Genomic DNA, 26,622 nt, shown 5'->3' with positions numbered 1-26,622 from the left:
GTCTCCATTGCTCCTCCTCCTTCTCCTTGTGATTGAAATTTAATGCACTTCAGCAGAACAACTGTGACGTGTCCTTACAGAAGCTGCAAGTCATTATTCTAAAGTGAGCAATGACAGACAGACAAAAAAAAAGAAAGTACCTGCTGGTTTACATACCTTCAATGCATTTATTTCCTGAGTGCAGAAATCATTGTCATTCTTGAAGCACAGGTTAAGCTGCATTTGGAAAGTTTCCACTTTTACCGGAATGACCTTATGTCACCTTTCATTTCCCAGAATTCTGAATTCGAACCCGAAAGCTTCAGTGGTATTGTGGTGTGCGAGAAGCCCAACAACAACCTGAATCATTTCAAGTGTTACGTGTGAGTATCAAATACACAGATCACATGGATTCCCCAAACTTTCAGAGCAGCATGGCTAAACTAATTCCAACCCACTTGCTGGACTTTCCGATGCTACCCTCTGGTAGCATTATTGGGGCTGTGATAGACTAAAATCGATTTCTTCAGGCACCACCGCACTTACAGATGGTCTGCCCATGCTGTCCAGCTATAGCCATAAAGCAGAAGACAATTGCTAATGGGGAATATATAAGCGCTAATGAATATCTAACAAGATCTGACAGTACAAAGGAGGCTTCTCACTTTCTCCTGCTGCAGAGAGAAACCTGATAAGGAGAGGGCAGGCGCTGGGATCGAGAGTCTGCTGCTGAGAGGCTGCACAGTGAGAAACACAGACCATGCTGTTGGCTTTGTGGTTTATGCAGGTATAATCTTCATCTGCTCAGCTGGTTCACTACTTTCACCCTAGATTCTTGAAATACTGAGGTAATAGCTGCACATTTGTTGACTCACTATCAACCAAACTCTATCAAATTACCAGTTATTAAGTCTAAAATCACATTATTTTATTTTTTCTGCACATGCAGTCCCTAGTTGTTCCCTTCATGTGGTTTGCTGTCAGGTAACTAATTATGATGGAGAATTTCACTTTATTTAAAGGGTTCATTTGCAAAAGCAGTTATTTCCTTTTTTTATTCATTCTCATAATCATGTTTTGTGTTGCTTTTTTAAATTATGCACTCCAGGGAATATCTATCAGTCTAATGTCTGTGTATTTCCATAATATCTCTCTCATTTTTATTTTTAATTTTATTTCTTTTTATTTCTTCTGTGAGCAATCAAAGGAATATCGGTTTATTAACCAACAAATAACCAATATTTTACAAATACATCTCAAAAAATACTCTTTTTTTAATGTATTGCTACATGCCTTTCAAATGATTGACACAAAATCAGCACAAAAAATTAATTTAGAGACCAATGCGCACCAGATTCATTAAATAAGATAAAGTATGAGATGGGGAAGGAAGATGATAAAAGATAAATAATAGATAAAACAATCGATAAAAGGTTTAGCAGATGTGATGTTTATCACTTGCTTCATCTCATTCTAGTTTAACATGTAGGACATTTATAAATTAGTTCTAAACACAGAGTATCGCTGAAATGGGGTTGGTTCTCCAATCCAATAGTTATTTTTCTAGATGTTTTATAAAAGAAAAAGTGAAAAAATGGAAAAAAAAAAAATACACAACCGTGAACTCCTCTTAGAACCGTAATAAACCACCAAATGTCCTAAAACACTTCACAGGACGTGACCCCAGTATCAGTATGTTTTTGCACTTTCATTTACTGACCCAGAGTGAACACGTTTTATTGATTTCCTCTGGTGTTCACTGACCAAAGAAGTGTCTCAATCAACACTTTCTCCTCCAACCTTTAAGGCCACGAAACCAAGTCCATGCTCAACAACAACGGGCCTAGATACAAGCGCAGCAAACTGGAGCGGAAGCTGAACATAGACGTCATCTTCTGCGTCATTCTGCTCTTCACCATGTGTCTCGTCGGAGCACTAGGTCAGCAATGAATTACATCACATAACCTTACAGCCATTACGCAGACTGATTCATGATTACTACATTTAGATTTACGAGGGCACATTAAGTTTCCGATTAAAAAAAAGACTCACTTTGACCACAGGCCCAAACACATAACTGAGAGAAGAGGGAGGCGAAGGTGTGGGCCAAAAATAGCTTTGGTCTCTGCTCAACAGTCAGTGTGATTAATCCTGCTGTCCTCATACATGCAGGTCACTTCTTATGGCTGCAGGCGCTGCCTGGCATCCCTCCTTACCTGGTCCCCGACAGCAGCGGTCACCTGGACAGTCCCAGTCTGTCTGGTTTCTACATGTTCTTCACCTTGATCATCCTGCTGCAGGTGGAGCCGCCTGACCGTCTGACAGAAAGTGTTGGGAGACTGTTTTTATTCATTTTGAAGTCATTAAACTAATCTTCTCTCCTCCTGTCTGCTTTCCTCTCGGGGTTACCTTTCACCTTTTTCCCTCGTTTTCTCTGCCTCATTCTCTGTTTTTATCAATATCTGTATTTAACTCATCTTTACATTTTCCCTGTACTTCTGCTATCTCCTGTAATTACATCATTGTCATTTCTTTTCTCTTTTCTGCTTAAACACTTTCTTCTCTGCTGTTTATGCCTCTTTCTTTTGTCTGACATCTTCTTTTGTCCTTCACCTCACTTCTCTCCACTTGACATATTTACTTTCTTTGTCTTCTACTTTCCTTAACCACTGTGAGTCTTTCTCTTTTTCATTCCATCACTGCTCTTCTTGCCTCTCCTTGTCATCTTCTTTACCCTTTTCCTTTCCTTCCTCCATTCTCTTTTCCTCTACTCTCTTCTCCAGATCCTGATTCCCATCTCTCTCTACGTGTCCATTGAGTTGGTCAAGATCGGTCAGATCTTCTTCGTCACTAATGACACTGACCTGTTCGATGAGGAGACCGATAGCCGTATACAATGTAAAGCTCTGAACATCACAGAGGACCTGGGACAGATTGAATATGTCTTCTCAGACAAGACTGGAACCCTCACCGAGAACAAGATGGTGTTTCGGCGATGCTCCATCATGGGTACCGAGTATCCACACAAAGAAAACGGTAAACCTCTACAGTGACACATAGAAAGCCCTACTTTAGTGTTACTTACAATATTGTATATAAAATTGTGAGTAGCTCTAAAATAATAGGACTATATAATAGAAAATGATGACTTATTACAAACTGGGAATACTATAATAATTAATTATTATGTAATGATTAGTCCACATATTGACCACTGTCTTCATGAGCTGTTCTTGATTAACTGTGAATCAGCCACCGAGCAGCACAAAACTAGTAACCATTCATTAATCACTCATTACCTGATCATTAGTCACAGTTTTTTGTGACTCCCCCACACCCACCAAGCAAAATGACACCTTGCACTGAGTACTTATTAAGCAGTCTCTCATTACTTCATGATTACCTGACCATTACGGCTCCTTTTAGTGCCCCCTCAAGTAAAGCGTTACATTAATAGTTCTGGAGTACAGTATATTCACTCAGGAGTTTACTGCCAGCTCTGTGATCAGTGTTGCTCCAGGAATTATGATGTGTTCGTTTGCCAGTTTATAACTTCAATGAAAATAAATCACACATAAAAAAAGTTGATGTTCATTGTGGCACACTCCCAGAAGTTAGCACAGAATGGATTCTCACTTTTGTCATTAGTAAGACATAAATTTACCAATAACGGGTCAAATTTTCCATTTCTCTGATACTTCAGTTCATTACAAGAAAGTTGATAAATACACTCATGGTTCATTTCAGTGGTCCTGACATTCCACATAAGTGCTGCAACACACTGGCATACAAACACTGGTGTGTTAACCAGCTTTTGTATGTAACATTAATGTGATTTTAGATTCAGCTCAAATGAAGGCTGATTTATTTATGTTAACTCCTGATCAACTGTACTTTTTGTCATACTAGTGGGGACAGTTTAAGAATAGTCAGCTTTATTTTCCTTTGTGTTGAGGTGTCATTGAGCTTTAAATCAGTGCATAACATGTTTTCATTCAGAGATGTTTGTTACCTGTTCGCTTAGTATGAACTTCCTAGTTGGCTTTGTATGTGCAACTTATTTCCAGTTATGCTGAGTTGTTGTTGGAGTTGCTTTATGTGACTCTCATCAGATGGACATGAGTTGAACAGTAAGATATTAGCTGTTATGTAAAATGGAAAAACTAACAGTTTAGATTAACTAAATAAAAATTCGGACCTCTGTGTAAGACCTCAATGCAATAAAAGTCAGTATGCAATTTATTTTTAGGACAAAATCTGTCCACGATGGGGAGGATACCAAAGTTTAGGAGTGGTGTTCTGCCGTTCTTTAGAGACTATTGTTTTTCAGCTATTCTTTGCTGGAGGGGTTGTGTTTGTCTATCTTTCTCTCTAAAATACCACAGAGGTGTTCTCTGGATTCAAGTCAGATGACATACTTGGCCAGTTCATTGTTTTTATTTTCTTCTTTTGCAACTCTTGTGTGCCTTTGGCAGTGTGCTTTAGATCAGTACATTGCTGGGATATTCTTCTTCTGCCAGGTTTCTGCAGTCATCTTATCAGCCAGTATTTTGGTATCTCCATAAATGCTTATGGCGCCATCCATAAATGTAAGTTCTCCAGCACCTTTTGCACTCATGAAGCCCCAAATCATCACACTCATACTTCTGTGCTTTGCTATGGTTTCACTGTGGTAGACCTGGCCAGGTTGATGTAAAACTTGCTGGACCACATCTGAGCCAAACAAATTTGGTTTTTGGGATTTGCAGCTATCCGCCTAGCTGTCCTTGGTGAACCAGAGTCAGAGGAAGAGGTCATCTTCGACCAGCGTCCACAATCCCTGCAGACTGGTTGGTCCCTGGATGCTGAGGACACAAACCCCCGAGACACCACACAGCGCCGTGGCAGTCGACACAGGAGCAAGGTCACGGGAATTGCTCAGAGCGATGTGGCCTTCAGCAGTCCACTGGTATGATAATTGCTCAGTCGACAAGAAAAGGAAGATATATATTTATTTATTTTGCCTATCTTGATATTATAATCACAGGGAAGCGTAAATAAATGGTCTAAAATCAAACATGACAGAGCTTTTATATAATTAACTGGAATAAAGCTGCTGTAAAGATTTTGAACATTAGATTTAGACTGAGATGAACTTTGTTGTCATCCATTGCATGGTAGTATAAATAAGACTATATACCCTCTTATAAAACAACGAGGTGCTAAGATTTTTTTTTAAAAAAGTGTCTTAAAATATTGCAGCAATAAATATAAATAGATTTAAAAAAAGAATAAAAGAATAGTGTTGTGTATTGCATAGGGCTCAGTGCCCATACACACTTATCTTCTGATAAGCTGTGTTTGTTGGTGTTTAAGAGATGAAGACCAACAGATGTGAGGCATGATTGCAATCAGACAATTAGCTGAGAGTACATCTGTGTCAGGTAACATCTCACATATGGAGCCTACAGTGGCAGTTGGATATAACCACTCAGGCAACCATTTAGTCAGACTTTCTAACTGTTTAGGCTCTAAACTACAGTTTGTTCAGAGTGAATGAGGACTGAAACTTATTACAACATGCACTCAGAAAAGAATAAGACCGATTAGTATATCAACAGTAGACAAAGTCACTCTCTTTTTACCTTTGAATCATTTTAAATAAGGATGTCCCTCCTCACCACATCTGAATCCACACTTGGAAGACGTCAAACTGCCATTTTTTTACCCAAATCTGACCCATCCTTGTGTCAAAAGGCCTCATGGTCCCAGTCCCCGCTGCAGATGGCCAAGCTGCTAGGTGTCAGTGATGAGCACATCCATTTTGGCTCAAAGTTGCCCGTGTCTGTGACGGGACATATGGTCATGCTGAGCACCATTTGGCACAGACCACTGATATCACATAAACTATAAACATGCACTATAGATTAGTCACCGTCATCTTGATATACAGTACAGTATCTCCGTGCCTATTTTTGTCCCCGAGGCAGAGAGCAGAGGCCAGGAGATGCAGGCTGAGACAGAAAAAAAGTCTTGTGTTTATTCCAGAAAGGCAGTCAGAGCCCATCTTTAGCATTCCTCATGCTGCGTCTCTAACAGATCATAATGTTTGTATGAATGAAACCTTCCTCCCTTCCCTCTGTCCTTCTGTTCTTACTGTAATCCCTCCCCACACACAGGCAAACAAAACTGGATGAAAAGTTTGAAATCTATAAAACTTTCTGCAAATCCCCCACAAGTCAAATGCGAGCAGGAAACAATTTATCAACACAAGCGTTTTAATTAACAAACTGATTAACTTTTACTCCAACAGGAAACTGAGGTGATTCCAGACAAGAAGCTGCTTCAGCAGATTAGCAGGGCAGAGAGCAGCAGCGGCAGCAGGAAGACAGATCCCTACCTGGACTTTTTTCTGGCTCTTGCCATTTGCAACACAGTGGTGGTTTCCATGGCAACAGCTCAGAGACGGAGGGTGAGCGTTTTGCTCTGGATGGGAAGTGGAGATGGAGGGCACAGTCAGGAGAGAAAAGATGGAGGAAAGATTTGTCCTATTAAAATTTCCAGCATCCTGCAACTTTGAACATGTAAAACCGACTGCAAGAAAACATTTTGCAGAATCTTTTAACGGTATTAGTCACTGTCTTATGATTTCTGTAGTTCTGCCAGCCTGCTGAACAGCTATTAAGCTGCAAGACTACATAGAAATCCATGTAATTAAATCAGGAACAGACACAACAAAAAAGTTAAAATTCTCCTCAGTTATTCAGAAGTTGCAACTACTAATTTTCCTTCATCCTTAAAGCCCCAGTTGTAAAAATTCTGGGTCTGACAGATGGGACAAATCTGTGTGTTTTGCCCCCTTGAGTTTGTAATTAAAAGTAAATGCACAAAAAAGAAATGGAAATACATGGCAAAGTTGTTTTTAGAGGTTTCGTGTATTGCCATATGTGTGATGAGATAAAATGTCCTAATGTACCAAATTCCTTCTTTGTTTTCACTTTTTCAGGTGAGTGTGTCTCCACGCTCCTGCCACAGCACTAATCTGCTGGAAAGGTTGTCCAGTCTGGTGAAAAACTCCGGCTCTTCATGCTGCAAGCGCAAGCCCGAGAGGAACCGCACATTTTCAGAGAGCTCAGTTGTAGAGGAGGATCATTTTCATCCCTCTGTTAAGATGGAGAGGAATGGGGGCGGCTATGGGCTCCAGACATGCTCCCTCCATGCTGCATCACAGAGCGACAAGGCTGTGGCACCCTCAGATAATCTGAGGTATGAGGCAGAGAGTCCAGATGAGGCCGCCTTGGTTTACGCAGCCAAGGCATATGGCTTCATTCTGCTGGCCCGCACCCCTGACAGCGTGACGGTGAGGCTGCCGTCTGGGGAGGACCTGGTGTTCAAGGTGCTGGACACCTTGACCTTTGACTCCAACAGGAAGAGAATGTCTGTTTTGGTGCAACACCCAATCACCAAAGAGTATGTGCTGTACACTAAAGGAGCAGACTATGCCATCATGGAGCTACTTGGTACGCCTTATGCAGGTATGTGGAGATGAAAGTACAGTGAAAGTACATTTAGACTACATTTATTGGTCATTTCATAATTCAGAATGAAACTATATAATTATCTGTATCATATCACCTCTAGAGGCTCTCAGTGGTAAACAGAAGAATACAGCAGCTGATACTCAGCATCACCTTGACTGTTATGCCAAGGAAGGGCTCCGAACACTGTGTGTTACAAAGAAGGTAGAAAATCTGATGTGCTGTTATTTGTCAGCGTTTCATTTCCTCATTTGACAAGAACTCATTATCATCTTGTTTCTGCATATGTTGCAGGTTGTGAGTGCAAAAGTGTATGAAAGCTGGTCAGTGGACAGACAGAGAGCGCTGGCTGCTATAGATAACAAAGAAGAGCTCATCATGGATACTGCTGTGCAACTAGAGACAAACCTGTCTCTGCTAGGTAACACACATCCTTCACAACACTTAGAGTATGTCTGTGTGATTAGATCAGTGTGTGAATGAGGCCTGTCTGTGGTTGTGCATCCTACTGCAGGGGCAACCGGCATCGAGGACCGACTCCAGGAGAACGTCCCCGACACCATCATGGCTCTGAGGGAGGCTGGGATCCAGGTGTGGGTTCTGACCGGTGACAAACCAGAAACAGCTGTCAACATTGGCTATGCCTGCAGGCTACTGGAAGAGGAAGACCTGGTGATTAACATGAGCTGCAGAAGCAAGGTGAGCGGTATGCTGTGTGCCTCACTGAAGGTTGGTCATTTGACTCAGACCTGCTTTTATTTACTGCCTTTTTGTACAGAATGATAGAGTTAGTTTCAGGAAATCAAACAATGAAAGAAAATGGTCAAGTACGTCTTTGCTGGGAGTTAGATGTGAAAATTGGCTCTACTCTCAGGTCTTTATGGTAAATGTATAGTCAGAACTAGCAGCCAAGTTCACGGTTTCAAGTCTGCTGCTGTTTGTATCATAATGTTTACTGCACAGATGCAAGATTTTCATCAATCATGACATCTAAGACTTAGAAAGAAAGAAAAGTACTGTATTTTACAAACTTGTAATATCAGATTTAATTTAACTGTGCTGAAGTAAACCAGCTGTAGTTCTAATAAAGCCAGTTCTGATTTGGCAGAATTTGTCAAAATAAAGTAAAACATCATCTGCATGAAGCAATATAAAATTTGAATGAAATTTGGTTCATAGTCCTGTGATTGCCAAGTAACTTGTGCTATACATGTCAAGAGATAGATCAAATATTAAGAGGTACACAGTAGGACATTTTCAGATTCATTAATCATAAGCTAAAAATTGTAAAGACCTGGAGCTTTAGTATCTAATGAGTATCAAAACCGTCTACTGAACACTGGCCTTTTTAAACAGATTAAGATTGATGATGTAATTTATATTTCACATATCATATACAACTTGTTTCAGAGGGCAGCACTGACCTTTTTAATGGTCACCCGTGATCAGTTGTGTGTTTTCCAAGCAGCAGCTTCAGGAGGTCTCGCCTGTGAGCTTGTCTTCCTCCAATTTAAATGACTGAACCTTTTTGACCACTTTTACATTTTTAGCTAAAGGTCAACCCTCACATTTCCATCAGAGAAAGATAAGGTGTCTTGGTGGGCTCTGCTTCTCTGAGGTCATTAAAGATCTGGTAGCACAGGAATGAACCCTTCATAACAACCTGACCATGTCTAATCATCCTCAGCCTCAAATAGACCAAAATTACCTGTCAGCTCTAATGGATACACAAGGAATTTTCTGAAACAAAGGGGCTGCAGTTCTCCCCTCAGATGGAGTAGTCACTGATGATGAATGGAGTTAGATACTCCCAACACAATAACTAATGCTTTCATATCTAATTACAGTCTAATATTCAACCCTCAGAGGAAATACCCTTCCTCTCATAATCCAGAGTGGAGGCATATTAGTAATGAACTATTTTTTACCGATGACCACTTGAGAGATGCACTCCCACAACCATCATCCTACAAAGCCTGATGAAATTTAGCCAGTATTTGATAGATGGAGTGAAAATATGGTACAACCTATTTTTAAACTTTTTTTTAATCATGTTTCCTTTTGGCTAAGAGACTGGAGTTATTTACGCACAACAATTACGAGTCTGGTGGGACCAGAGCCTTGTAACTGCTCACACACACATATCATGAATGTGACCAACAGCATTGTAATGTTGTTTATTTTACGAGCACATACTGTAATCTGCACCCTGCTGCGGGGTTATTTCTATTTATTTATTGTATATATTTTTCAATTGATTGTTCAGTTAATTGTTTGTTTTAAAAATGGTTGAAAAGTAGTGAAAATTGTCCATAACTGTTTAGAAAAACTCAAAATTACATCTTCATCGTGTTTATTTTGTCTGAAAAACTGCTCAAAGACATTCAGTTGGCTGTCACACTAGACAAAGAAAAACAGGAAATCTTCATTTTTAAGAGGCCAGAGTGAGCAAACTTAAGCTTTACTGTTTAAAAAATGACTTAAATCATCAATTAATTTCTCCGCAACCACCCCTTTTAGCTTGTACTTGGAAAGTTTTATTAAACAGATAATGTTAATACTTCTCCTGGTTCTCTGGCTTCCTCCCACAGTCCAAAAATATGCTGAGGTTAACTGGTAATTCTAAATTATCCTTAGGTGTGAATGTGAGTGTGATTGTTTGGCCTGTCCAGGGTGTCCTCTGCCGTCACCCTAAGTCAGCTGGGATAGACTCCAGCCCCCCTGCAATCCTAATGAGGACTAAGTGGTGTATAGATGATGGATGGATGGATGGATGGATGATAATAATGTCATCAGCTGAATAAGCAGCTGTGGTTTTTCAGATCACGTGCACATCCATCCTGGACTGCACCCTGGAGGAAGTGAGGAGATACGGCGAAGACCCTCGTAACGTGGACACATGCCCGGACATCGCTCTGGTGATTGATGGACGCACCCTGACCATGGCTCTGTCACCAGACCTGCAGGAGCGCTTTGTGGATCTGGCCAAGCGCTGCCGCTCTGTGCTCTGCTGCAGAGTCACACCTTTACAGAAGAGCAGAGTGGTGAAAGTGATCAGGGAGAAACTCAAGGTCATGACGCTCGCTGTTGGTGAGAAAGAAAATTATATTTGGTGTTACATCACATTGTTTTGTAAAAAGCTTTTTTTCTCCACACTTTCTTCACTCATTCACTTAATTCAGAATTTATTCATATTCAATTTGAATTTCAACACAAAGCACTTTCAAAACAAAAATACTTGTATGGAAACAGTAAGTTTTAAGAAATTGTGAAGTGACTGAAATCTGATATATCAAACACACAAAAAATACAAAAATATTAAATAAATAACCAACTTCACAATATAGAGGTCATTACATGTTTCATCATATTTAATTTCCGAGTGTGAGTAATTTTGGTCCACTTTTATCAAAATTGACCATTGTTGTGTGGAACTGGTTCTGTGATTCTCAGAAGCAATAAAAGAAAAGTACAGTAGTTCCAATACCCCTTTAGGATTATTATATACTTAATCTGTATGGAAAATATAGGTTGTGTTGTGTTACATTTGGATGACAAAGTTCTGTACTTGTAAAATTAAATATAGTGTTACTGAAAGTAACAGATACACTATATTGCCAAAAGTATTTGCTCACCCATCCAAATAATCAGAATCAGGTGTTCCAATCACTTCCGTGGCCACAGCTGTATAAAATCAAGCACCTAGGCATGCAGACTGCTTTTACAAACATTTGTGAAAGAATGGGTTGCTCTCAGGCGCTCAGTGAATTCCAGCGTGGAACTGTGATAGGATGCCACCTGTGCAACAAATCCAGTCATGACATTTCCTCGCTCCTGAATATTCCACAGTCAACTGTCAGCTGTATTATAAGAAAGTGGAAGTGTGTGGGAATGACAGCAACTCAGCCACGAAGTGGTAGGCCACGTAAACTGACGGAGCGGGGTCAGCGGATGCTGAGGTGCATAGTGCCAAGAGGTGGCCAACTTTCTGCAGAGTCAATCGCTACAGACCTTCAAACTTCATGTGGCCTTCAGATCAGCTCAAGAACAGTGCTTCAGCAGAGAGCTTCATGGAATGGGTTTCCATGGCCAAGCAGCTGCATCCAAGCCATACATCTCCAAGTGCAATGCAAAGCGTGGGATGCAGTGGTGTAAAGCACGCTGTCACTGGACTCTAGAGCAGTGGAGACGCATTCTCTGGAGTGACGAATCGCGCTTCTCCATCTGGCAATCTGATGGACGAGTCTGGGTTTGGCGGTTGCCAGGAGAACGATACTTGTCGGACTGCATTGAGCCAAGTGTAAAGTTTGGTGGAGGGGGGATTATGGTGTGGGGTTGTTTGTCAGGAGCTGGGCTTTGCCCCTTAGTTCCAGTGAAAGGAACTCTGAATGCTTCAGCATACCAAGACATTTTGGACAATTCTATGCTCCCAACTTTGTGGGAACAGTTTGGAGCTGGCCCCTTCCTCTTCCAACATGACTGTGCACCAGTGCACAAAGCAAGGTCCATAAAGACATGGATGACAGAGTCTGGTGTGGATGAACTTGACTGGCCTGCACAGAGTCCTGACCTCAACCCGATAGAACACCTTTGGGATGAATTAGAGCGGAGACTGAGAGCCAGGCCTTCTGGTCCAACATCAGTGTGTGACCTCACAAATGCACTTCTAGAAGAATGGTCAAAAATTCCCATAAACACACTCCTAAACCTTGTGGACAGCCTTCCCAGAAGAGTTGAAGCTGTTATAGCTGCAAAGGGTGGACCGACGTCATATTGAACCCTATGGATTAGGAATGGGATGTCACTTACATTCATATGCAAGTCAAGGCAGGTGAGCGAATACTTTTGGCAATATAGTGTATTTCTATAATTGCAATATATCAAATGTGACAAAAAAGTTTACATCTAGTGATGAATTTACTGCAATTTGGTTTCACTCTAATCACTCTCATAGCATCATATTTGGCAACAGCAGTGTTGTGTTTTCAGTGAAAAAGTTCTAAAAACCCACCACCTGTTTAGCAGAAAGACGTTTTAGCAACTAGCTGGGAACAATGTGGAGCATTCATCACTGAATGAGACCTAAAACGGACCTAAAAGGTGGTGAATATTGTAAATAAATGTTATAGAGAGATTGTAGCCATGTATTGAACTTGCGGTAAATTCCCAAATATATTCATGCTGAAATAGTAGTAAAATGTTCTATACATTCTATACAATTATATATATATATGTGTGTGTGTGTGTGTGTGTGTGCGTGCGTGCGTGCGTGCGTGTGTGTGTGTGTTGGTGTGTTAATATTCACTCTGTGTTTTCAGGTGATGGTGCAAATGACGTCAACATGATCCAAGCAGCTGATATTGGCATTGGGATATCTGGTCAGGAGGGGATGCAGGTTGGCATTCACCTGTTTTAGCTTCAAAGATGTGATTTCTTCTACTTTTATCATAGTTCCAAACATATTCTGACTCCTCTTTGTCATTGCTAGGCGGTTATGGCCAGCGATTTTGCCATATCTCGCTTCAGACACCTGAAAAAACTTCTCCTGGTCCACGGACACTGGTGCTACACTCGACTGGCCAATATGATAATTTATTTCTTCTACAAGAACGTGGTGAGTGTTTTAGCTGCACTAGAGAGCTTTGTTGTCTACATTAACCTTCTGCACTGATTCATCTTCTAATTATCTGTTGTTTGATATGTTTCTCAGGCTTATGTGAACCTGCTGTTCTGGTATCAGTTCTTCTGCGGATTCTCCGGCACGGCTATGATCGACTACTGGCTGATGATTTTCTTCAACCTTTTCTTCACCTCTGCACCTCCCATCATGTTTGGGATCATGGACAAAGATGTTTCTGCAGAGGTGCTGCTGGGAGTTCCTGAGCTGTACAGGACTGGACAGGGTGCAGGGGTCAGTGATACTCAGAAACAACAGTGCAGCTCTTTGTTCGAAGAGGGAAAATCTAATTGGTTGCTGCAGGTTTACAGAACTAAATGAGCTAGAGTAATTTTTATGTATTTAAACTTGTGGTTGTGTTCTTAGGAATACAAGTTTTCAACATTCTGGGTTTCCATCCTTGATGCTTTCTATCAGAGCCTGGTGTGCTTCTTTATTCCATATTTGGTAAGAGACACCTTAAACTAGTCCCTCTGTCATTACTCTTTAATGGTCAATTACTAGTTAACTCTCTTTTTGTCTTAAATTTGACAACATACTTCATTTGCCCTCAGGCTTACCAGGATTCAGACATTGATATTTTTACCTTTGGAACTCCTCTGAACACAATTTCTTTATTTACCATCCTGCTGCATCTGTCAATAGAGATCAAAGCCTGGGTGAGTGCTGAACCGATGGATATCTACTTCTACATACAGTCATATACCTCCAATGAGTCGAAACTCTTGAGTAGTTTCAGGTAGTGTGTATTAAAACTGCACATACTAATAGACCTCGCAATTATCTGTAGAAAAACAGAATTAGTTTTGTGTTAAACTATTGCCAGGAATCTTTTTCTACTAGCTTGACTGGTGTCTGTGACTGTCTTGTAGACGGTGGTCCACTGGGTGATCATGCTGGGCAGTGTGGCGTTGTACTTCGTTGTGACGCTCGCCTACAGCGCCATCTGCGTCACCTGTAACCCTCCATCCAACCCGTACTGGATCCTCCAGAGCCAGATGGCCGACCCCATGTTCTACCTTATCTGCCTCATCTCCACTGTGGTGGCTCTACTGCCCAGGTACCATCAGCGCTCTCCTCCTGGTGTCTGTCAAGCTTTACACCCAGCGGGGGGCAGAGCTTTAATGTGTTGCCACAGAGTCTCGTTATTGGGTCCTTTGTAATATAGTGATTCTCACATCTCTGTAGATCTTATAAGCATCATAATGTGGCCTTCCCTCCTTATTTCTTTCATTTTCTTACTATTTACATCTTAAGTTATATGACCCGTATATATATATATACGGGTCATATAACTTAAGATGTAAATATATATATATATATATATATATATATATATATATATATATATATATATATATATATATATATATATATATATATATATATATATACATACATATATATATATATATATATGTATATATATATATATACTGCTGCAAGTGGGAAAAAAAAACAGGAAGGAAATGTCAACAAATTTTACAGTGATGTCTATAAAAAGTGAAAACAGAACAACAGCTACTGGAGGAAAGTTTTTATTAGGTAGTGCACTGAACTGCACTGGGAAAAGCGAGACTGAAAATGAGCAGCCTACAGAGCTATGCGGTGAATTTACAGTCAGTCAGGATATTAAATTTTAAATGTGCTCCAAACCTGGTTTTCTTCATAAGACAACCTACGAGAGAGCAGAAACTGTCTGCAGCTGATGATTATTTTTCTTAATCAGTTTGCTGTTTTGCATTTAAAAGGTCAGAAAATATATATTAAAAGCCTAATGTCTAAAAATACATTTACACTAATACAAAATGAAGAAAACAAGCAATGACTTTTTGTCATGTTGCATGAAAAATGATGCAAACAGATAATCAACATCAAAATAGGGTCAGATAAGTTAAAGTAGTCTTTAGAGTTATACCTTGAACAATCATAAATGGCAGATTTCCTCCTATTTCTACTTAATTCCTACTGTATACTGTCTGTTTGAGTTTTCTAGTACAGTAGTTTCCAACAATAAGCCAGAGGGGTCTCAAGATTTATAAAGGAATGAGATGATGTGACTTCTCTCTGATGTTAACCTTTATTTTGGACTCCAAAAAGTCTTTTAAAAAAAATCTGAGATGGCAAATCACCTCTGCACTGAGGCAGCTAATAACCTTTGATGAGAGGCCTCGAGTAGATGCACCTTTCTAGTCGACTTTCCACATGTTAGAACATGTTCAGCATTATTATTATTTTATTTATATATTACTTTGGCAGATCTTTAACACCTATGAAATTGTGTGTTACACATATGCTCTGCTCTGATTTGTAATTAACTAATGCTAATTGAGAAGGTCAGGAGCAACTGCACCACAGCTTGGTCTTCCTCTCTGTTGCTGATGCGTCTGAAAGTGCTGATATTTAGAGGGAATGCTCTGATTTACATCAAAGGGATGCATATTTTTCTCTGGCCTACTTTCTCACCACCACACACCCTCCCCCAGGTACACGTTTCACGTGATGAGGAACTCTATCACCCCCTCCCCGATCGTACAAGCGAGGCATCTGGACCGACTGGACCACTCCGAGAGAGAACAATGGATCAAGGAGTGGAGGAGCTTCAGGGGCGGAGGTCAAGTGAAACGCTCCAGGCTGTCAACCCCACCCTCTCCCAGCCTGGAGACCCCTGCAGACCTTTTTCCAGAGTCTCCCACCACTGCTGAGATCATGGGGGATGATTTCACACTGAATGTCATCAGTGAAAACTATCAGAGGCCTGTGCACACATAAGAAATGGAGGCAACTTGATGGAAGAAAGAGCACTGTGATGATTATTTATTCAAAAAAAAAAAATGTAAATATGTGAACTGACTCATGAGAGGATGTATCCCAGGATAGAGTAATGTTTCATTTTGGAAAGGCAGTCAGAGAGAAACACTCTTCCCCTATGACTGGAGTCTATTTCGCAATAAACTACTCACAGCCCTCTTCTCCTTGCTCTCCTCATAACAAAGTAACACATAAGCCTGTTACTTTCCTGATGGGTTTTCAGCACACAGTGGTAACCCAATTAGTCATGCCACCCACCCCTCCAAAAAGTGGCACTTTTCCAGGACAAAATGCTTAGCTGGTTTATATATATTCCTCTCACCTAGATACCTTAACAGGCAGACAGGCAAAAACGTGTGGTTTACAGGTTATTTATTTAATTTCCCTGCATTATTTGTCTTTTTTCTGGGCTGGTCTGTGAGTAGTTTTGTGTATGTTGTGCATAGCTATTAAAAAAAAAAAAAAAAAAAGCCATGGAAATACATTTTATTGTCCACGAGTGTGTGTTTGTGCGCGTCAAGCTTTCAGATGGAGCGTCTACATCAAACAAGCAAAAAGGTAAATTTAGAAGAATCATAAGAAAAGGCTTCTGAGCTACAAAGTCTGGTGCTTTTTTATGGAAATGAAGTGTGCACAAGCGAATCCACTTGTAAAAAGGGCTGAGTTATCATTGGCATACTTCATTATACAGTAGCAGCTCTGCTTATATAACCTCCCACTGCCTCCAGTTAGATCATTGCTGCCCTCTAGAGCTGAAGATGAAGAGCTACAGAAAGGTCAAATGGGACAAAGTCAGGAAAACAAGCAGGCAGCTTTCAGACTTTACTGTATTTGAGACAAAGACACGCAGCATTAAAGTCATGTAAACACCTTTACTTTTTATTAAGAATTAAACATAGCATAAGAAGAAGAAGTAGCAGTTGCAATTAAGCACATTTCTTCCGTACCTGAGCTAGCATATAACTGCTGCACATCAATTTAAAAAAACATGTAAACAGACGGGATAAATAATTGACAGTGATGTGACAAATTAACAAAAACAATGCAGGTCTTTACAGCTGTATTAATTCATCATATGGTACAGTGTGGCACTGAATACTGTGGGCCTGTCTTGTTAAATGTGTTATTTTGCACAAAGGAAAATTGTATCACAAAGTAAAAATATATCACAGTAAAAATTAAATAATATTATATAATATTAAAAAATGTATACCTGAACTCCTTAAAAAACTGGTTTTACTATTCCTAACTACAGATGATGTTCATTGTATCACAAAACTGAATTTTGTTATGTAGATTTGGTTTGTCTTAATCTTGAGGATAAATGTAGGCATCCTCTCCAGTGCAGCAGCAACAGATTCTCATCAAATTACTGTAAGATTAAAATTATTTTAAAAAAAAAAAAAAAAAACAGCAAATAAAAAGGAAAATTAAAGGAACCAGACAGATAAAATCAGTGCATGTCTCAGTAGAATAACAAAACCACAACATCTAAAGCTGAATTCAGCCCATTAAACTGAATAACTGATGTTCAAGCAATTAAAATTGCTGACTCAAAGTGTTGCACTTTGAGATGTATCTTTAATAGACACAAATATCCACTGTGTTTTACTAAGAGGAGTGACTCAACCAGAACTGTGTGTTCTGCATCGGTATCACTTAGTTCTCCTAACTTGAGCCTGAGCGAGGTGCACGCTGGGAAAAGCACTAACTCAAGCAAGTTGTTTTTGAGACTATTCTGAAGAGTACAGGGAGAAAAACAACATTTGATGAAGTAACCATAAGCAACCAGCAGATGGCAGATCCACATCCTTAGTGGGTTGAGGGTAACTGCAGCTCATCATTTCCAGTATGTAAGAAACACCAACATCCAAAAATTTACATCACAACATCAGTGCATAGAACAAAGACGATAGATGGAAATAGATAAACCAGTTTGTCAAAGTCTTCTTACATCAAACTGACTGCAGGTATAATTACAGGAGACAGCATCAGAAACTTCCAATCTTCTCGAAAGTGGAACAAGAACATCAGGTAAAACTTTAACCAGTGTTAAAGTCGACCTTGTTCTCAGTCTTTAGACTTGTGTTTCATCAACAGCCCTCCACTCTGGCTTCATGTCCGCCTACCAGGTGGGCATCATATCAGGGAACCACATGCGGCCAAGGTGCTTGGACACCTCACTGTGGATCTGCTCCAAGTTGTAGCTGCTGTCTGGGATCAGCACCTCCTCCATGATGGACAGCTGAGTCAGCCTGCCACCGCACATTTTCACAAACTCCACAAAGCCGCTGCAGGTCACCTCGCACTCGCCCAGCCCGATGGCTGTCAGGCTTTTGCAGCGCTGTGCAATGCGGATCAGCTCCTCATCCAGGGGCTCCAGGCCATTGGCACACACGACCAGCTCCACCAGGCGAGGGCAGTTCAGCCCGATGCGACCCAGCATCTCCTTGCTGACTGCCCGTCCAAAGTACAGATGGGTGACCGGGGTCTCCTCACAGAAGAAGGGCTCGAATTCCTCCTCGTACAGGAAGAAGTACATGACGATGTTGACCTTAGGCGAGTGTCGGACCAACGCCTCCCAGCTGCTCCTCTTGATGGTGTGAAAGTGTGTCTGTCCGGGGTTCTCGCTCACCACGTCAATGCGCAGGTGCTCCAAGTGGACGTGCTTTTCAGTCGACAGGGCGAGGAGGAGCTCATCGCTCAGGAGATGGTAGTTTAACGCCAGCTCCCTGAGGCCGTGGCACTGGTCTGCCACGCACAAAATACCTGAAGGAACAGAGAAGAACATCTGAACTACTGGTTACAGAAATAGAAAAGAATCACCACAGTGGTGAATGTAACATTGGACAGATGGTCAAACCACAATGTTGATCCAGTGATACATCTCAACCACCATTGGGCGGACTGAAAGAAGATGAATGCTCAGCAATGATTTCTCCTCTATGTGTTCACAGTAAATAGAGCTGATCAAGCCACAGTCCACCTGATCATGTAAGAACAGCTCAGATTTTAGAAACAAAGAAGTCTGTGCTACAAAACCACCTCTTCCCTTTGGCATTTGATCCAAATAGAGCTTGACACCCTGACTTCATCTTTTATTTTTCATGATTTTATTGTGTTAGTAATCAGATTCGGCTTTTATATATATATATATATATATATATATATATATATATATATATATATATATATATATATATATATATATATATATATATATATATATATATATTGCTCGATAGAAAAGTTACTCTTGGTAAATACTTGATAAAACAATCAAAATTTTCTAGCATTTAAAATATCCATAGTTTATGATTAAAAAAAAAGCTTCAAGTAAATCAGAGATGTTCAAGCAGAAGAAGAAGTAGAAGATGATTTTAGTGGAAACACCCATTTATTTTTCAGTGTTGACAGGCAATAAGTAATGATGGCTGTAACCAAGCAGATAGATTACATTATCAGAACTAAGTTAAAACAAATCGGATACAGTCAGCCCCTGATTTGTAATGCTTTCCTCTCCTTTGATTTCCTGTATGCTCTCTGGGATAGCAAAACCAAGCAAATTAATTTGAAGGAGTGCTGACCTGCTGGGGAGACATGAGGACAGCTGCTCATCTTCAGTAACTTAAGGGTGTCGCTGTTGTTGGCAACCAGCACCTTCAGGGACGGATCGTCCACAGGAGTGTCATCAATCTTGATAGAGGACAGAGACTTGGAGTTGACAAACACCACTGTCAGTGCAGACACAAAGTGGGCCTGGGGAGGAATAAACAAAAGTGGTTAAACTAGGACTTCTTATGACTGTTTTTTGGATGAGAGGGTTGAAAGCAGCATATATGAAGTGCACATGAAGCACAAGCTGTCTCTTACCTGGGATACATCCATGAAGCTGGGCCGCGCTGTGGAAATCAGCCCCAGGGTCTTAATGGTACAGTTCACCAGCTGAGAGAGAATGTCACAGGCCGCCTCTGCAGATTCTGTGCAGCTGTCCACCTGATTTACCAGCAGTGATTCACCATTTTATGAAAAAAAGATGAAAACACACGTAGAAATAAGAGGTGGAAAGACGGAGGTGTAAGAATCCTCTCAGCCGAGTAGGCCGACTAATGCCAAGACAGCTGATGTGTCATGATCGATTGTGCAGCAGATGGTTTGGATTAGGCAGAGCGCATATTGTTTTTGAAACAGCTGTGTGGAGGAGGAGGTGAAAGAGGAGGTGAGTGACAGCAGGGGAGGCTCTTACTTTGAAGCTGACGTACTGCAGGTGTTGGGCGTGCTTCTTGATGATCTGCTGAATGAGGTCAGGGTGAGTGGAGCGCAGGTAAGACGTGGCCGGCTGATTGAGCTCAAACTCAAATCTCCTCCACAGGTCAGGGGTGTGAAAGACGTCATTCCAGCACCGACAGACTGACGAGGCTCTGGCCCGGTCCACCAGGGACAGATGCTGGAAGATCTGCAGGATGATGTGGTGTGGCAGGTTACCCCAGTCCTGCATCGGGGTCAGAGAGAAACTGGACGGCGCCCACTTCTGTCTCTTTACCTTCTCCTCATGGGAGGGGAAGGTCTGGCAGATGGATTTGAGACCTGTTCTTCCTCGTTTCATTCTGAAGCAAATCAGTCCCCTGTGGCACCTTGAGAAGTAGGAGTAGTTGAAACAATACTGCAACAACTGCAGATGTGCAGAAACACGTCTGCTTATCTTATTTTATCTAATCGATATCTTTTAGTTTTCAGTGATATCACACTGCAGTAAAAACGTGGCACTATGTGTTGTAGAATCAACATCTCTGGAAGTCTGTTGTTAATCCCCATTTAACCCATTCATCATCTATACACCGCTTAATCCTCATTAGGGTCGCAGAGGGCTGGCGCCTATCCCAGCTGACTTAGGGCAACAAAGTCAATGGACACCTCGGACAGGTCACCTGTTTATCGCAGGACAAACAATCACACTCGCATTCACACCGACAATTTAGAGTTACCAGTTAACCTCAGCATGTTTTTGGACTGTGGGAGGAAGCTGGAGTACCTGGAGAAAACCCATGCATGCACAGGGAGAACATATAAACTCCATGTAGAAAGGTCCCGGAAGGCAGGAACGCGAACCCGGGATCTTTTAGCTGCAAGGTGAAAGTGTTAACGACCAAGCCACTGTGCAGCCCCCATTTAACTGTCATATATGAAATTGCATGAACTTAATATAGCTTACTGAAAATGGCTTTTATCATTTTAGATGTTTTTTATAAACACTGGTTTGTACTGACTCTGTATAGTGGAAATTATTTGGATCCATCTAATTGCTATTGCTATTTGCTCCAGATTAGTATTTACAAATCTTAAATATGTAAATCCCATTTTGTTCATTTAAAATCCAAAATGCACAGAAATATAACTATGTTAAAAAGGCTTTCATAATTCTGAGTAGCTTGCAGACAGTTTCAAAATCAATCCTCCACTAAATGCAGTGAGTTCTTCTCTTTATCAAATCTCTGCGTTGATCATTGCACAAGATCTGCTCTCTGTATTCTCTGGCTGTTGAACAGGATTCAAAACAAGTTTTTAAGATAAGAGCAGCTGCTCATCTCAAGCTGAAGGATCAATAAGCGTAGAACGAGGTAAAGTGGAGAAATAATGTTTTCAAATGTCTCTAAAAAATATGGCCAAAACACTTGAAGCTGATGCTGAAATATAAACATTTTCCTAAAACGTGCCATCAGTCAGCATGAGCACATTTTCTCCCAGGTAGTGCATGCATTAATTTAGCCACCAGTTTAAGACCTCTTTTCCATTCAACAGCAGGTTTATTCATATTTTTTTCACAGCATTGCAGTGTAAACCTGAATGTGAGCTGATGTTCTTTTTACGAAACAATGACTACTGGCTTCTGTTTATCTATTCTGTTTTAAGCAAAACTACCTAAACCACAGTCTAGCAATTTTCTGTTAAAAGTAAAAGTCATGCATTTGAATTTATACTTAAGTGCAGAAATATCAGCATCAAAATATACTTAAAGTACAAAAAGTGAAAGTACACATGATGCAGAATGGCACATTTCAGAATAATTTTATATTTATATATTTATATTTTATTGATCATAACTAATCTAGTAATGCTGGTGAAGGATGGGTAGTTTGTGAATTTCCCTTAATCTATAATATGTTCAGTATCTGTTTGCTCATCATATTATACAATATGAAACTATATCTGCAAAGCAACTTGAGTTATCAAATAAATTTAGATAAATTGTAGAATCAAAGGGTAGCATAAAGTAGAAATACTCAAAGAGTAAGTAGTTAAGAAAATGTACTTTTAAAAACTACTTTTCATTAACAAAAGCTATTCTGAGACGTCCTACAGTACACTGACATGGCTCGAGCCTAAAAATAACAATTTACAACTGAGTTTGAAGCTTCCTGCTCTGTTACCTGATCTCTTTAGGAGCACATTAAATATTAACTTAATATAACGTAGTTAGATTAAAATCATTCACATTGTTCCTATGTTATTAGTATATATATTGTTATTTTTGTCATATATTGTGTTGTTATTGTTGTATATTGGCTGCTACAGGTTGAACTACATCACCTGTGGCTGCAGGTGAACACATTTACAGAAACTTAAAGTCTTTGTTAAACCCAGCTGTCCACATCACAGCACTATTCTTACCCCTTAACGTGCTTTCCTCCAACATTTCCCAGCTTATCTTCACTGACACCTGAGCTGTGAATGAAACACGACACTTGAAAACACAAAAGGAAAACTGCACGTTACTTACAGGAGCTTCAGAAGCAGCACTTTCCTGCGGACTGTGTGCAGTGCAGATGGAGAAGGCAGCGTTCACTCGGAGCCATGGCTGGGGATGACTGGAGAAATGCTGGCTGCTGCTGATATAGGACAGCAGGAGCAGCTCCCATAATAAGCTCTGTACGTTTCAGCGACAGCTTGACGGGCGCGGCCGAGCAACCGGTACACGTGATCGGAGGAAAACATGGATCTGCTCGGCTGCTGCTCACCAACATCATGCATGCAGAAAAATACATGAGTAGATCCGCATCAGCAGGGGGAGCCTCGCATGTGTACACTCATGAATAGTAATTTACCTTCACTTCACTGATTTATTTACACCAGTGATCGTGTGTGTGGTCACCCTGCCTGTGTGTGCGTGTTGTTCTCCTTATCCATGAGCAAAGAGCACGAGATACTGTGTGCACGCGCACCGAGGAAAGTAGGTCAGTGTGTCAAAGTGTGTGTTTGTGTGATCTTGTGAAAATGGTCATTTAAAAATCACACATGAACACACACACACACACACACACATACACACACATATAAACATGACATCTATTTATTCTCGCTGGAGTATCACACTCCTGCAGATGAACCGTGTCATTAAAGGTCACAATAATATGTAGAATTTATAGCTTTTTATATTAACTTATTTATCACAAGGTTACAGATTGCTCTAACAAGCACTGACTGAATGTATTATGTTGAATGCAGTATGCCCACACATTTGAAAAAAAAAATTGCAGTAGTGAAAAAAGATTCTCATGGCTGGAATTTTTATGAAACCACACAATATTTGGCTTCCAGGTGGTTCTTTAAGATTAGTTCTAAAGCAACAGATCTTATCATTGCAATATTTCGCATTGATTCAAAATTATCTTAAAGAAGATCTTGGACAAACACAACTTTTATATATTGATAACAAGGCTGAGATCATCCGACTCACACGGGGGTGGTACGATGTCTCATTATTATACAGCCAGGTTCTATATTACAAAAATAATTTTTGGTCACTCAGTCCTACAATTTACTCATGCAGGCAATACAGCTATGTAGAAGTACATGAGAACTCAAAGCAAAATCACCTGATTGGAGTGGCTCCTCAAATTATGTCTTTTTTATTTGTTGATACGGCTTTTATGATAGTTACACTTTAGTATTAGCAGTATTTTTGTTTTGCTCAGGACACCCACTAGAAGACAGATGTCACTATGTTCACCCAGCCTTTTGTTTCCTGGTCTGTGACCACACCAGAATTGATAGGCAGCTGGTCAGGTTCACTAAAACTCAGATGTCTAAGATTCAGTGACTGCAACCACTGTGTCCCAGTGCAAATTAAAGAGACATCAAATGGCATAGCAGTCAGTTTACAGAGCTCTTGATAGAGTCTGTATAAGCGCTTCATCAAGATCAAGAATTAAACCTTAATCATACATATTTTAACAACTTAAAATGTTTTATTTATATATATACACATATAAAACATTGCATTTTTACATTGTCTATACACTTCACAATGGCAGTAGTACAAAATCTTTACATTGCTTTAAAATTGGTGTGCAGCATTTCTGCTGTGACAGGTATTGGTTACTTGATTAATTCTACTTCTTTCTGCTCATTGAAGACAGATTGGCATGACTATTGTTTGCGCTTCTATTGATGCTTGCCGGATGTTTTGTTGATGGATGTCTTTAATTGTGTCTGGTGCATGCTGCACACACTGACTTGGAGAACCACTGGAAGAGAAAATCAGCCAATATTTAGCTGCGGTATTATGCAATGGGCAGATTTTTGATGTCTGCGATAGATTATTGTATTATTTCAACCCCTTCATTAACAATCCCAGTATAACGGGATAGTTATACTTTTGTTTCTTATCCATGTGATCATGGTCTATCTTACTCTGCAGAATGACAGCATATATCTCATAGAGATTCCTTATCACACTTTTTACTGATTTATAATGCCAACTGTTGTCCTTTTACTGACTTATCAGCCCTCATGTTGTCTTTGTCTGTTTTCTGGTTAGAGAACTTCCTTGTCTAGACATTGAGGTGTTACTGAGTTAAACGGCAGCTTCCATCACGTTGACCAGCCCTGAAATCTCATTAGCCATCCCTATGGCCATCACAGAACTGATAGGCAGGTGGTAAAGTTCACTAAAACTCTGATGTCCAAGATAGAGTGAATGCAACCACTGTGTCCCAGTGCAAGTTGAAGAGGAAAAATCACAGAGCAACATATGTGTTGAGTTTTGCTTCATCCAGTTTGTTCTTCACTTTTCACAACTGTTACAAACTGAATGTAACATAAATATTTACTGCAATAAAGACACAAAGTCTGTGAACAAGTCAGAATAATGATCTCTTGCACTCAAATACACAGATGCATTTTGAAACAAGTCACCCAAATAACCAAAATATTAATTGTACTGACACTAGTCTATGCCCGTCAAGCACAGATAATTCCTATAGTAACATTAAATTTAAAATAAGACACCAAAGAATTCAATTTTCTAAAGGTCCCACATTGTTCCCCTTTTCCAGCAAATTAAAGATCTTCTCACAGAAAAATGTCTTCTCAGCTCAAAGTACCACCAATTTGGTTTATTTTAATATAACTGTATAACCTTTAGTTTTAACCCTGTTCTAAATGGGCTGCTGTTGAGCGTGTACATTTTTTGAGATAGAAGTAATTTTACTTCTCTCCAATTAAGCTGTTTATTTTCCAATATCAGTGTCTCAAAAGAATCCTGTACAAGGACCTTTTCAGTTTGAAGCAGCCTCCCAGAAAAGGATAAAGTCTGATATGAACACAACATTTTATACAGTATGGGGAAATGTGATTGGTTATAAAACACAAACATATAATTCAAATGTTGAAATGTGATTGGCTAAAGGTACCCACCTTTTAACCATTGTTTAGACTCAGTTCTCCCATTAGCTGGCGCACAGATATGTCCATATCTCTTGGCACGCTATTCGTCCAATCTCCAAGAATTGCACCCTGTAAAAAGAACCCTCCTAGAAATCTCTTCCCACTCTCAACCTGTTGATCTCATTCCTTTGTTAGCTGTGGTGTGATGCACCCACTGGTGGTATCTCATACGGAGGATTATTATGGTTTCCACCCTTAAAACAACCTTGAGTTAGCAGTTTCAGTGCAATTAGTTGTTACCTTGTATGGAAATAGAAATATACTATCAAGCCAAGCCAAATCTCTCTTATCTTTTTGGTGTGTGTGTATGTGTGAAATCTTTCCAGTTTGACCTGTCCCTGGTTGTGTCCCTCATGTATTCAATCCTTCAGAGCCTGGGACTCTCCCTCTATTCAGGTCAACACAACTCGTACATTAACCTTCGTGTTGTCCTGCAGGTCGAAATTGACCCATTTTAAAGTTTGAAAATGTGGAAAAATATATATATATTTTCACAGTGAAAACTTCCACATTTTCAACATTTTTGGGAAATTTTTGAACATTTTTTGGTGGAAAAAAAAAGAAATGTTAAAAAAAATGTTTCTTTAAGAACATTCAGGGAAAAAAAATCAAACAAAATCCAGTGAAAATCGCTGGATTTGGGTTGATTTTTTTTCTGAATGTTCTTAAAGAAAATATTAGAACTTTTATATATCTAATCACTTTAAATATTTTTAGGATTTTTATTCATTTTTTGAAAATATTTACAATTTTGATTTTAATTTTTAAAAAATTTTTATTTCTTGCCAAATTTGAGGATTTTTTAAAAAAAATAAAACTTTAAGGGGAACTTTTAAGGAATTTTCTTCCTGAAGATTTTGCAAATTTTTATAAATTTGTGGAATTTTTTGCTGAATTTTTGGATTTTTTCAG

At 39.9% G+C, this 26,622-nt stretch overlaps 2 protein-coding genes across 8 annotated transcripts in view; one reads left to right on the top strand and one right to left on the bottom strand.

Moving 5' to 3' along the window:
• atp10b (ATPase phospholipid transporting 10B) overlaps positions 1-16,468 on the top strand; it is a 31,674-nt gene extending 15,206 nt beyond the window's left edge. For 2 of the 7 annotated variants that reach the window (XM_055016651.1, XM_055016654.1), the window contains exons 3-22: positions 277-362; positions 660-766; positions 1,787-1,918; positions 2,152-2,279; positions 2,763-3,015; positions 4,455-4,568; positions 4,728-4,927; positions 6,272-6,430; positions 6,965-7,493; positions 7,600-7,700; positions 7,791-7,917; positions 8,011-8,195; positions 10,319-10,586; positions 12,815-12,891; positions 12,985-13,110; positions 13,207-13,407; positions 13,540-13,620; positions 13,728-13,832; positions 14,046-14,233; positions 15,660-16,468. In XM_055016651.1, the coding sequence (XP_054872626.1) occupies positions 277-362; positions 660-766; positions 1,787-1,918; positions 2,152-2,279; positions 2,763-3,015; positions 4,455-4,568; positions 4,728-4,927; positions 6,272-6,430; positions 6,965-7,493; positions 7,600-7,700; positions 7,791-7,917; positions 8,011-8,195; positions 10,319-10,586; positions 12,815-12,891; positions 12,985-13,110; positions 13,207-13,407; positions 13,540-13,620; positions 13,728-13,832; positions 14,046-14,233; positions 15,660-15,945 (3,453 nt within the window). In that variant the 3' untranslated portion in view covers positions 15,946-16,468. Of the gene's footprint in view, positions 1-276; positions 363-659; positions 767-1,786; positions 1,919-2,151; positions 2,280-2,762; positions 3,016-4,454; positions 4,569-4,727; positions 4,928-6,271; positions 6,431-6,964; positions 7,494-7,599; positions 7,701-7,790; positions 7,918-8,010; positions 8,196-10,318; positions 10,587-12,814; positions 12,892-12,984; positions 13,111-13,206; positions 13,408-13,539; positions 13,621-13,727; positions 13,913-14,045; positions 14,234-15,659 lie in introns of those variants that run through there. The other 5 variants (XR_008603730.1, XM_055016652.1, XM_023292176.3 and 2 more) reach the window with 5 other exon arrangements.
• A 374-nt stretch (positions 16,469-16,842) lies between these two features.
• fbxl3l (F-box and leucine-rich repeat protein 3, like) lies at positions 16,843-23,063 on the bottom strand. Its single transcript, XM_023292182.3, has 5 exons — positions 22,763-23,063; positions 20,231-20,618; positions 19,858-19,980; positions 19,572-19,743; positions 16,843-18,753 (listed from the first exon to the last, which is right to left on the bottom strand). Exons 2-5 carry the CDS (start codon positions 20,588-20,590, stop codon positions 18,110-18,112), a joined length of 1,299 nt encoding a protein of 432 aa, XP_023147950.2. The 5' UTR covers positions 20,591-20,618; positions 22,763-23,063; the 3' UTR covers positions 16,843-18,109.
• Between the last annotated feature and the right edge of the window lie 3,559 nt (positions 23,064-26,622).

This window comes from Amphiprion ocellaris, chromosome 13, assembly GCF_022539595.1.
Source record: "Amphiprion ocellaris isolate individual 3 ecotype Okinawa chromosome 13, ASM2253959v1, whole genome shotgun sequence".
Classification (NCBI taxonomy): domain Eukaryota; kingdom Metazoa; phylum Chordata; class Actinopteri; family Pomacentridae; genus Amphiprion; species Amphiprion ocellaris.
Note: the sequence above shows the minus strand (reverse complement) of the source record. Positions and strands in the feature narration are given on the sequence as shown.

Bases quoted from the DNA above. Each gene is read 5' to 3' on its own strand.
- fbxl3l (XM_023292182.3), bottom strand. From the start codon at position 20,590: ATGAAACGAGGAAGAACAGGTCTCAAATCCATCTGCCAGACCTTCCCC. The intron at 19,981-20,230 runs GTAAGAGCCTCC...CTGGTAAATCAG, and splicing joins TGCAGTACGTCAGCTTCAAA to GTGGACAGCTGCACAGAATC. The intron at 18,754-19,571 runs GTCAGCACTCCT...CTGTTCCTTCAG, and splicing joins TCCTCATGTCTCCCCAGCAG to GTATTTTGTGCGTGGCAGAC.